At 38.7% G+C, this 12,610-nt stretch overlaps 1 protein-coding gene and 1 non-coding gene across 5 annotated transcripts in view; one reads left to right on the top strand and one right to left on the bottom strand.

The window, feature by feature from the left end:
• Positions 1–12,610, top strand: part of SLC36A4 (solute carrier family 36 member 4) — a 226,010-nt gene that overhangs the window by 72,154 nt on the left and 141,246 nt on the right. For all 4 annotated transcript variants that reach the window (XM_050941724.1, XM_050941743.1, XM_050941750.1 and 1 more), the window contains one exon: positions 9,478–9,647. In XM_050941724.1, the coding sequence (XP_050797681.1) occupies positions 9,478–9,647 (170 nt within the window). The remainder of the gene's footprint in view (positions 1–9,477; positions 9,648–12,610) is intronic.
• Positions 5,260–5,400, bottom strand: LOC127043368 (small nucleolar RNA SNORA8). The gene has a single exon (XR_007772229.1). It is a non-coding gene; the product is annotated as a small nucleolar RNA SNORA8 (small nucleolar RNA).

A 12,610-nucleotide genomic window follows, 5' to 3' on the forward strand; every position in this document is an offset into this window, starting at 1 on the left:
TAGCTGATACACTATTTTAGTTATTGGCTGTACACCATTCCTTGCCTGCTATATTCATCTTCTGCAGAAGTGTAGTGAAGCCTCAGGCTAGGTTGTTGGTAATTCTTTATCAAATTCAGTTTTCCTTATGTATACCCTTCACTTACTGCCCTATCATTACCAACACCTAAATAGATGGACTTTGATAATTGGATTGAAGTCAGAGAAAGAATTAAAGTTACTTTGAGTTACAATCCCAAACTGTTGGATTTATGAAGATGCTCCCATGCCATATTCCCAAAGGTAATATTGCAAAAAATATGTTCTCTCTGAAGATCTCATGGTTCTTCATTAATCCTCATCTCATGCTTGAGGTTTGTAATAGATATTTTTTCCCATTTCACTCATGTGGTACAGAAAGATGAAATGACTTGTCCAGGGCCCCATAGCGAGTGTCAGAGATGGCAACAGAATCCAGATCATGTGATAACCCCCCCCACATCCCTTGGTGCAGCTGCTAGGCAAAAGGCACATCTTGTCTGTTTAATATTTACTATTAAATTATTGTAAATTTAAAGATGCAAACTGTGACATTCCCCAGGGTACAATCTGGACTGTTGAACGGCTGGTCTCCTTAATTCTCTAGTCTGGGATACCTTTTATATCGCTTTGCAGTCAGAACATCCACTTCTGACCTGCTCACACAGCCTTTAGCATGCAAATTCATTCCCAGCTAAATACATGAGCATGCTGACCGGTCTCTCATGAAGGGCGACAACTGTGAATTCTTAGTCCCAGCCTTGTTCTCCCAGAAATGTGCATCTTGTGCTGCTCAGTACCCTTCCGAACAATACAAGCTTAGAGAAGGTCCATCATTTTGTCACAGGAAAATGATATATGCACCAGTTTTGCTACACCAAACGGAGTTTCCCACACACTTTAATCCAAACACACTGGTTAAGGTAAAACAATAAGATAAGTTTATTAAGTACAGAAAGACAGATTTTAAGTGATTACAAGTGATGATGCATAAAAGTCAAGATTGGTTACAGAAGAAAATAATAGAATAAAATGCAAGCTAATACCTAACGTAACAAGCTAAGTGAATTTAAAAACAAAAGGTTTTCTCTCACTATACGCAGCAGTAAATTTCACAGGCTGGGTGTCCTTTCAGGCTGGGCCTCTTCCCCCTTAGTTCAGTTCTTTGAGAGTCGTTGATGTGATGAGCAGAGATGGAGGAGAGAGGTAAATTCGAGGTCACTGTCTCTCATTCTTATACCATCGTCCCCTCTTTCAGGATTACCTGCTGCTGGGGTGCAGGTGACAAGTCGTCTCATGTGGACATAAGATCTGACGTGGCCCTGTAATTAAATGTAAATGTCTCATTTATATCTTCCCATTATGGAGAGGGATAGCTCAGTGTTTGAGCATTGGCCTGCTAAACTCAGGGTTGTGAGTTCATTCCTTGAGGGGGCCATTTAGGGATCTGGGGCAAAAATCTGTTTGGGAATTGGTCCTGCTTTGAGCAGGGGATTGGACTAGATGACCTTCTGAGGTCCCTTCCAACCCTGATATTCTATGATTGCTTGAGAAAGCTTAAGTAAGTGGTAGCCCACTTGATTTTTTAATACACTGGCAATTCCAGACGTGTCTTTGTCTCTGAAAAACTGGTTTGGGTCTGCCTTTCTAATTCTGGAACATGTTACTGCAGTGTTATACAGTTTAAATTTATAACTTTATATACAATTTTGATACATATATTTCACCAGGACAGTAATGTTCAGTAGATACTGCACTAGCTGTCTGTATGTCTCAAATAAACTAAAAGCCCATAAAAATAATCTTAAAACAGTGCTGTTCGGATATGTCAAACAACTTGAAAATGGTAGTAATGGCACAGCACTAGGTGCAATTATGCTGGAATAATTAATCTTATTTTTGTTGCAGGTCAGTATCACTAAATTAAGCCTCAAACCTGCAAACCCTTACTCACGTTAGTAACTTAACAAATATGAGTAGTCCTATTTACATAGTTTGCAAGATCAGGGTTTTAGTTATTAAGTTTCTTAGCTGTCCTGGGATTCAAAGCACTTTAATGCTCCCATTTAAAGGAGAAATTGTTTTTCCATATAAATCATCTCTTTATTGATGGAGCAGTATTAACACAGAGTATTTAAGTACCAATAGAATTCTAGTTTTGTATTTTAAATCTTTAACTAAAATACTAGTCTTGTAAATTAAATTTGTTGTATGTGTCAGAGTTTAGTTTATTTAGCTTCTGTACTCTTTTTCTGGAGTAAGCATAATTGAGCTGCAGTTTTGTTACAAAATGTACTTTAGATGATTTTACTGTACAGGTCAAAATAACATGTACTATTAGAATTGTATTTTGCCTAGCATATGGCACTTCCAGCCTAAATAACCTCTTTGAATATTCACTGAAAAATGGTGTCCCAAAACTGAGGGGAGACATTCAGAACATAAGCATTGTTACTGGATCCAAAGAGTCTTAATTATCCATCCCAGAATGGCCCTACTGGGTACAGTCAGGAGCACCCCGACATATGGAGAAATTCTTTTAAAGAAACAGTTCAGTAACATTGCTTGGATCTGATAAACAGAGTGTTTAAAATCAAACATCCACTCTTAACAATCACTCTGAAAGGGATTTGGACTCTGAGGGGAAAACTGTTATTAAGAGACATTTTAAGGACATGAGAATATTACATCATGAAGTAATATGTTGTCTTTTGTTCATAACTGTCTCACTTGTGCTATAATCACAGTGGTGTCAGAATGTTTTACAAGAAAAGGACTTTTGAACTAATAACTTTAAAGTGGTGTGCACTATCTTGTGTCAGCTGGAAGAGAGGGATGCTTGATGTTGGTTTTCTCTGTTGCTGTGGGCAAACCATCTGCCATAGTCAGGATGACTCACTGTATTTTTGGAAGGACCACTCCTAGGACTGAGACAGTATGGGTAAGACTACATAACCATTCAATTCTTGGCCAAAATATGGAGGCCCATAATCTCCAAATAAATGGTGAGTCTTTATCCCCAGTTTCTCACACGCACTGGATTATCTTTCCATTTTTCCCTGTAGGTGGGCAGAGATGAAGCAAAGAGTCAGGTAGGCACTTAAGTGGCATGTGGCTTCTTTTGAATAAGGTTCACTGAAGGTGGTCAAAGAGAGAGTCACTGGGGTGTAAATAGGCTACAGTCCATGCGCTAGAGGTGGGTTGTGCAGATTTACACTAGCTAAGGATCTGCTTCTCTAGCTCTGTAATTCAGTAATAGAGTGGATAGTCGTGCACCTATTTTTCCTGTTGTACTCTACTATTTTATGTTTTGCCTCACTGCAGGAGACTTATTTTGTAACAGGAGCACTTGATTGTAGATGTCTTTTGTGAGAAAGGGAAACATTTGATAAACATTTATTTGCTATAATATATTTGTTTCTCTAACTGTGCTTTATTTGTATTTGGGAAAATTGGTGAGCAATTTGTATCTGAAACAGAAACAAAGCAACTGCCAAGTCTGGCTCTTAATTGAAACTGATAATTAAAAAGAGAAGGAAGGGACAGTTACCACAATCTTATCAGGATACTTTAGTGCAGTTTTCTGAAGAGGAGAAACAAAATGTAAGAATTTAAATATTTAAAAAATGCTTTTGAAGGATCTAGTACAAGCTTAATTCTTACTGGCTACAGACGTTAAATCATTCCTTATCTGATTTTCTGGAATCTGCTTGTGTTTGTATTTCTTAAGTCAAATCATATAAAAAGTGCAGTGGAGCTTTTAAATTGGAATTGGACAGTACCCTGCAGCTTGGTGCAAACCCTGTGTAATGGTGCTTGGAAGGCTGGGCAGCCTACTGGTTGGCACATTTGGCTTTCAGCCCCTTGTTTCCCTGGCTGAGGTGCCTCAGTCCTTACGGTGATGTGGTAGGCAGACCAGGGTCCTCACTCCCCTGGGTCCTCACCCAGGGCCCTGTGCAAATAACCTCCAAACAGGGACCTTCTGGCAGAGAGTCTAAGTTCATTGCCCTGGGCTACTTCCTATCGCTGCCCTTTAAGTTTGGAGCATGTCCTTTAACAGTTTGTAGGACTCAACTCAAGTAGTGCCCTCTTCTTGCCGTGCCCTCAGCTTCTTCTGGGCAGGCAGCTGTAAGTCTGATGGGACCTAACCCCACAATATCTCTATAGTTCAGTCACCCAGTTCACTCAGATTTTGGGCGCTTCTCGGTCTCATCAGCAGTCTCCCTCGGTCAGGGACACAGTGCTTCTTCCCCAGTGGCTGTCCTGGCTGTCAGGCTCTTAGTGACACTCCCCTCAGGCGGGGGGCAGCTAGCTCCTGCCTTTTCACCCGTCAGCCCTGAACTGAGCCAGATTCTCTGCTCTTCTCCCTCCAAGCCTGTCATTGGCTGCAGGTGTAGGGAGACAGGGCTAACTGAGCTATAGGTTCTCTATTATTTTTTCCATGCTGATGTGAAGTTTCTAAGCTTCATCACAGTCTGATTGTACTGAGACACTCCAGGCAGATGATGGACATACAACATAGGTTTTTGGTGGTGATTCCTACGATTATACACAATTTGAAATGTAGGGGAAAATGCGTAGCATAAGTGACCATATCTGACTACTTGAGCTATTACAAAGGCTAGATTGTGGTTCTCAACCAATGAATTTTGGGCATTTTTTGGGTTGCCATTTGGTTCTTTAGGGAGGATACAAGCAAGTTAGTCATATTTTTAAGTTTTGTAATTTAAAAGGCATGTATAATCAGGAGAGAGAAGTATGTAATCAATGAATTGAGCTTTTTATGTTCCATGAAGAAAATGGTATGGGCCAAAAACCTCCAGGCTGGTGAAGCAGGAAGTGGGATGGGTTATTTTTGCAAAGTGGTAAAAGGAAAAAAATAACATAAGGAAGACAATACAGCTTAGAGAGTAACTACTGTGGGTTAATTTAAAATAGCTCATCTCCTCTGTGCTGTCCCTGGGGCAGGGAAGGGCCATGTAAAGTTGGGGAGAGAAACCACAGAGGAGGCAGAGTAACAAAAGTAAAATGAAAGAAAAGCAAGGGAAATACCTAGTACATAATATGTGACTTTGTCTTCTGCGACACTCTCCCTACCTGTGGGGGGAAAGCCCCACTCTACATGGCCTCTCCTTTTAGCATAATTTATCACAACAGTGGGTCATGCACTAATTATATATGTGATAGAGGGATTGCAGGATTGAAAAGTTTGGGAACCACTGGACTAGATTTATGAAAGCCATCTGTATCCACAGAAATACTTGGCTGAACTAGCACACAGCAGCATGAAAGCCATCAATATGAGATACTGAATTAGTGTAGCATTGCCTTTTCAACATCCGTTCAAGAGCATATGGTCTGGTGCAGACAGCATACAGTGCTACAGTTAAATTAAAGTGAGTCAGATGTATGCTTTTTATTTTTATTTTTTTCATTTTAAAATGCCATTCAGTCATCTAGTTTAAAATTGAATATCTTTAAAGAAAATCACTAAAAAAGGATTTAAGAAAAGCGACTTAATTTCTGGCACCAGCAAAAAAGCCTGTTCAGCTCAATTCTTCAAAAACCCAAATGTAATCCAGTTAAGAGACTAGAAGGCATTTTCCACATCTGCTTTATCACTGTTGCCTTCAGTTAGAATGTTAGGCTCCATGCAGTCATCGCAACAGGGTCTATATACTGACTGGACTCAAGTTGATAATGAAAAACTATTCAACCACTGGAGAAATAAGTGACCAACAGTAGAATACAATGTTAGAAATAACCAGCACTAATGCATGTTCTCCTGTTTTCCTTCTCAATCCATTGCAACGTGGGCCATTCCCTGGATCTATTTTGAGCATCCTTGGTTCCTTGATAATGGTCAGTTCCAAAATTTGTCATTAAGACAAAGTGTAGGTAGATCGCGATTTCTTATAAATAGTTGTTATTTATTTGTTATATACAGACCAGTCCTATATCGTGTTTAGTGCCCTTTATTTTCACTGAAGTCAATGGGACTGGAGAATGCTCAGCGCCTTCCAGAATGTGGTCCTAGATGAGATGAGATCATGGTCCATTTACTCTATTTGGTGCCATCTGCCAAGGAAAACATCTCACTCTGATGGCAGTAACTGTGATTGGGAACCCATACTCCTGCTAAGTACAGTATTTAGATTCAGAAAATCTTAGAAGATAAATAAAGATGAAACATGACCTATGATGGCAGCAACAACCTAAGAACAGGATTTTTTTTTTGTTTATTTTACACATCTTTACCATTTATACAATAGCTGCAATTATGGAGGCAGCTCAAATTGGACCTGGTAGGAATCATAAATGAGCATGGTTGAAAGTTGGATGTAGTATATTGATAATTAAAGTCCTGATTCAGCAATATTCTTGCTGAAATCAGTGAGGCACATGGTTCAGTGCCATATTGAATCAAGGCCCAAGTATATGGATATGTATCTTTCTTTGACTATACAGCTATCTTCCATTTGTTCTTCAGTTTGTGTAGCTTGTGTTCCTTTACATTCAAAGCTTAAATGCAGGTTATAGTGTTTAAAGTGAGGTTGGTGATGTTTGAACATGTCTTGTAAATGTAGAAAGTTCTTTCATCTGTTCATAAAATGTGATACGATTTAAGGTCAATGAGGCACTGAATAACAAGTGTACTTGGTAGCTAAATAGCAAGACTCACAATTTGTCTCGGTTAATAGCCCTATAATCTGCCATGGTTACTTTCTTTCTTCATTCTTTGTTTTCATAGTGAAACATGGGTTTTTCAGAGTATGATCATTAATGTTTAAACACATGATGGTATAATGGAACATAAAATGGCGCACTGGCTGCTGTAATTCAATTAGAAAATAAAAAATAAAATTATTTAAATGCTTCTGCACTGGAACTGAGTGTATTCATCTGCATTCAGGTGATTGCCATGAACTTGTATTTTTTCAAAGAAATTAAAAAAAAGTTTAGAGCAAACACATTTTTAACTTTTAAAGATAGGAATTCTATTTTTTAAAGAAATTTGTAGACAGAGGGCTTGTCTACGTTACCGGTTGGATCAACAGGCAGCGATCAATCCAGTGGAGGTAGATTTATCGTGTGTAGTCTAGATGCAATAAATCGACTGCCGAGCGCTCTCCCGTCGACGCTGGTACTCCACCAGGGCGAGAGGCACAGGCGGAGTCGATGGGAGAGCGTCAACCATCGATTTACCACAGTAAAGACACCTTGGTAAGTAGATCTAAGTATGTCGACTTCAGCTACGTGATTCACGTAGCTGAAGTTGTGTAACCTAGATCCATCCCTCCCTCTAGTGTAAACCAGGCCTAAGTAATCAAAATGGACTAATAGAGCAGTTGCAATTTACCCATAAGGAGGTCCAATGTGCTGTGGTTGATAGCAAGGGAAATACATATTCAACTTTTTCAATTCAAATGTGAGATGTAGGTTGTATTTCTCATCATGATTTCTTCCAGCTCCCTATTTGATTGCTTCAAGCTCCTCTGTGACCTCTGACAAGTCACATCACTTTCTTGGGCACAATGATATTTATCCACATTAAGATCTGTTAAACCTTTTGCAGTTTGGTTCAGCTAGAGAGGTGTCTGTTTTTTATCACCACCTTACACTATATTTGTTGTTCTTTTATAGTAGCTTACCATTTTTGCTTACAGCTGTATCTGACTTTGGCAGACAAGTAGGGAACTTCACCCCAGCTCCATGTGAGGAATGGAAGCTGGAGTGCATAGTAACTCAACTTTATCCTCTTAAAACATCTTAAGGAATCTTTCAGTGATGTCAATGAAAAACCTTTGAGCTGAGTTCCCACAGTTGACTCTTGTATTCTGAAATTACGTAATGGCTTTTTCACTAAAAGCCTCCCACAATTTACTAGTGACAAACCCAGCAAAATTTTAGTCTCTCTCAGAAGGCTAAACAGTACACCTAACCTCTTTGGCAGCTATCTTGTGTCAGACAAAATGAAGGAAGAGAGGTACCTCAGCAGCAAAGCTCTGTGAAAAGACCAGATATTTTTCCCTACTGAAACATCTATCTGAGGACAGTGCGGAAACTAAAGTCACTGCCTTCTTTTTCCAAAAAACTTTCAAAGGACTAACATCCCATGCTGGAAACATCAAAAATCAAATATCAATCCCTCAGAGAAGGCAGACTAGGGATGTGCAGCTAATTAGCTAATCAGTCTGGGATGGCTGATCAGCTGAGGGATATAAGAACACTGGAAGGAAGTCTGGGAGAGAGGACCTGGACTAGCTGAGCCGAATGTGTTCCCCTCTGGCCTGTGGGAAAGTGCTAATGGTACAGGAGCACTGTAAATTTTTCTGCATGAGCTTGTGTTGGTGAAGGGAATGTAAATCACATGAAGTTGTCCATTACTGGACAGAGTCTGAGACGTTTCTAGGGCATCAAAGGACAGGGATGGAGCACATCCTCTTTCAAGTCCCAATTTCACTCATTGTTTGTGATCTGAGCCAGATTGGCAACATAGCTCTGAATTAAACTAGCCTTTCACATCCTGGTTCCAAATCAAACACATTGTATGGACTGGATTCTCAGCTAGTGTAAATCACAATAGCATTTACTTTTGTCCGTTTACACCAAGTAAGTATCTGACCCACAATAGGGGGCTTTTCTTATCCTTCTGTAACTTTTGTCAGATCTTTGTTTGGAAGATGAGTGAGGTGTCTACTTCTCTAAGTTTTGCCAATATCAGCTCTCACATGTTGTAAGTGATGTTATTCAGTAAGTGTTGCAAAACGTTAGGAGCTTGAGGAATCTCCTGATATTCCTTTGTTCAAAGATGTTACAATACTGCCAAGTTTTGCAGCTTCACTCTGATAAATTTTTACGGCTGTTCTGCAAGATGTAGCAAAAATATGCTTATCTAGGAATGTCAGCACTATCTTCGGTACGTGGCTTAAATTTGAATTAAAATACTGTGTGTGCAGACCAATTGGACTTTGTGTGAGAATTTATTGCCTGCTTCCCTAGAAAAGTGATTTACTAGGTAATTTGGTTTCAGCAATGAAGAATTATTTAGGGATGAACCAATAAGTCATAATAACATTAGATGTGTTACCTGTAGTGTCCTGATCGCTTTCTAGTATGAATTACTTCCATTCTGACTGTTTCAATTCACTCTGCATTTTCATCTGAACACATCTACCCTAAACTATAGAGTGATGTTGTTTTGTGCCTTTAAGCAGCTGTTGCTTTCTTCTAGAGATGGCTGCTTTTCAATAGTTCAAATGATTCTTTCACGGTGTGTGTAACATAACAAATATGTGAAGTGCTTTGGATCCTTTGGTAGTACTAGTTATTATAAAAGCCAGACAGCTTAAGAAATAGTTTTTAAAGGAAAAAAAAGTCTAAGAGAAGAGAAAGTGCAGGATGATTTGAAAATCATTGACTCAGTGTTCTTGTTATGTACCGTCTCTCTTTCTTCAGGTGCTCCCCCTGGAAAATAGAATGAAAGAAGCCCAACGTTTCACACAGGCATTGAACATTGGCATGGGAATTGTTATGACCTTGTATATCACTCTAGCCACTCTAGGATACCTGCGCTTTGGGGATGAAATCAAAGGCAGCATCACTTTAAACCTACCACAAGAAGTATGGTAGGTGGACATATATGATTTAAAATTCTTACTCTAAAGGAGTTTCAAAGATTAAATGTAGTCTGTGGTGCGGGGTGGAGGAAGGATTGCATTCCATATACAAGAACTTTGTGGTATTTTATATCAGAATCTAAAATGGGTGACACTGAAAGATGAATATAGTAGGGAAAAGGGAATAGGATGATTGAAAAGTCTGAGTTGTGACTGCATAGCGTCATTTTTAAGATGTTTGTTTATGCAGAAGTTGAGATATTTTACAGAGCTACACTTCCAAAACCAGATGATCTGCAAAATTGCAAGCCTGCTCTAGCTTCTCTAGCAGCCCTTATTGGTGTGAGTCAATAGGCATCTGCATACGCAGAGTTACCAGTCCTGGAAAATTAAATTACATGTACCCATACATCTTTAGCGCACGCAAATGAAGTTTTTTTGTAGAGGTACCTGTTCCACCCTTCTTTTGGAATGAGAGATGCATTATGTACCAAGAACGATTACTATTTGTTCAAATGTATCCTTGTCAGCATTCAATATTTAAGCACTGGATATGTGGACTACCTATTTAAGTATTTAAAAATTTAGTTGCCTCTTTTATTTTCACATATGGATCCTCACTTTTTAAAAAGACACCTAGGTTTCCATTTAAGGATGAACAGCTTATCCAGAAATTACATGGCTATGTCAAGTGACACCTCAAATTAAAGTAATAAAGTTTCACATTCTCTTACATCATGAGAATAGTTTAAGCCCTGTAATTACATTATTTGGCCCCATTCTGATATGCTCTGTATTCCTGTTTATACTTTTATGTCTCTGACTGCATTACTGTTTTCCAGTTTTTTCCTTATCATAGAGTAACTGTGACCTAGATTAATTTTCTTCAGATGTGTTAGCTTGCACTTTTCCAAGCTGAATTTTCATATGGTTTGTGTGCATTTAAACAGTATCCTAGTAAGGGATGCCAGAATTCTGTGTGCAGAAATTCTGCAAACTCTGAGAATATAGAATCTCCCTCTAAATTTGTGATGTATCTAGCATATCTGCAGAACATAAGCTGCATTGAGTTTTTGGCCATTCTGTTGCAAAGATACGATCTGCATACAGTAATTACTAACTGTTTTTATTTGTGTTACTGTAGTTCCTTGGAGCCCATTGTGGTAGGTGCTGTATGAACACAGAACAAGAAGATAGTTCCTGCCCCAAAGAGCTTACAATCTTAGTATAAGACAAGAGGTAACAGGTGGATACAGAGAGATGGGGGAATACAAGGAAACAATGAGACATTGGCCAGCATGATAGGCAATGATCTCAGCATGCCAGCAGCTTAACCGCTGTCAAGTTTTTTTTGTAGGTAATGGGAAAAGGGTTTTGAAGGATGGTAAATTAGTTAGTTTTTGTATGTTTGTGAGGCGCAGCATGGGAGCAAGTTCCATTGGTGTCCTTGTCACTGTACAATTATAGAAATGTCACACTCCCTGCTCAAATGGACACACCAAAAAAGCTGGCATAAAAAATTGTCAGTCTGAAATCTAAAGTAATGAAATGTTAAACAATAAAATAAAAATAAAAAACAAAAAATAGTATTGTCTACTAGTTTGGTGTGTTTTTTGAAGACTTGATGAAAGTAGTCAGTTTTGTGAGGGATATGACTGTTTATTGACTGGAACAATAACACGAAGAGAAGTTTGGTGGCGGTCTCATTCATTTCAAAGTCACATCAACTCCTGAAGCCCAACTGAATGGCAGAGAAATTTAAGCACCCTTTTGTTATATAAACCCATGTTATGTGGCATTCCCAGTGGATCTCATAAAAATTGTGCTTGGATATCCATTTGTAAACAAAACATGGTGCCCTTTATATACAAGGGGATGGACTATAAGAGAAATGGATAGATACATAGAAAGATGGTTCATCTACCTTTGAGTAAATTATTATGGTCAAAGAGAGATGGAAACGATAATGTAGTGTTGGAATTTGAGGAGGAGATTGTGATAAAGAAATTTTCAGCTAAAAAGGGTTTATTGAAAGGGAGCATATGAATCATTTAATCAAAATCATGTGGGTGCTCCTAGTAGTTTTGAACCATAATATGTGAATAGGTATACACTCGTTGAAACAAAAAAGGAGTAGATAAGAGCCAAAAGGAATTACTATATCTTTCTACTTAACCTATTGTAAACTCTTGGAATTCCCTGGACATCACAAGAAAATGTTGCGGCTAATAGTTTAGCATAATTTGTAAACGGAAGAGACATCTGAGCATGAACAACAATAACATAGTATATTGGCTAAAATGAAAAGAATATGTTCTTTATGCTCCAGAACATAATCACATAGCTTCCAAAGCTGGAAAAAAAGACCCTCACCACCTTTTACTTTGGAGAGCGTTGCTTTCCAGTGCACCATAAGATACTGCCACATTGGGGATGGATAGCCAATGAAACTATTTATTTAATCCAAGCTCATCTTTTTAATTTGGCTTCTCTAGGCCCTGTGGTTACTCGCCACACTCTTTACTTACTCTCACCTTAAATAAATTTGTAAGCAAGCTACTTTTCCTTCAGCATGGCAGAAAAGAAAGATACTGTTCAACACTGGTTCTCCACTTGTGAGGTAACTCCCTTCTCTTCACATGTCATTATATAATGCCTGCATTTGTAATTTTTACTCCATGCATCTGAAGAAGTGGGTTTTTTACCCTCAAAAGCTTATGCCCAAATAAATCTGTTAGTCTTTAAAGTGCCACCGGACTCCATACTGTTCGCAGTTATTCTTATCTTCAAATACTTGGGAGATGCTCTGTGATGGAGCTTATATGGGTATTTAAAGATCGTAGATAGTGTAGGTAACATAGTCCATATTTGGATGTAGGCCTGAGTACCTTTAGTTGGCCAAATGTTCTAGTTAATGTTAGTTCAAGTTAGCATTGCTAAGAAACGTTTGAAAGAGCTTTTAGGTGTGTAGG

Source organism: Gopherus flavomarginatus, chromosome 1, assembly GCF_025201925.1.
Source record: "Gopherus flavomarginatus isolate rGopFla2 chromosome 1, rGopFla2.mat.asm, whole genome shotgun sequence".
Classification (NCBI taxonomy): domain Eukaryota; kingdom Metazoa; phylum Chordata; order Testudines; family Testudinidae; genus Gopherus; species Gopherus flavomarginatus.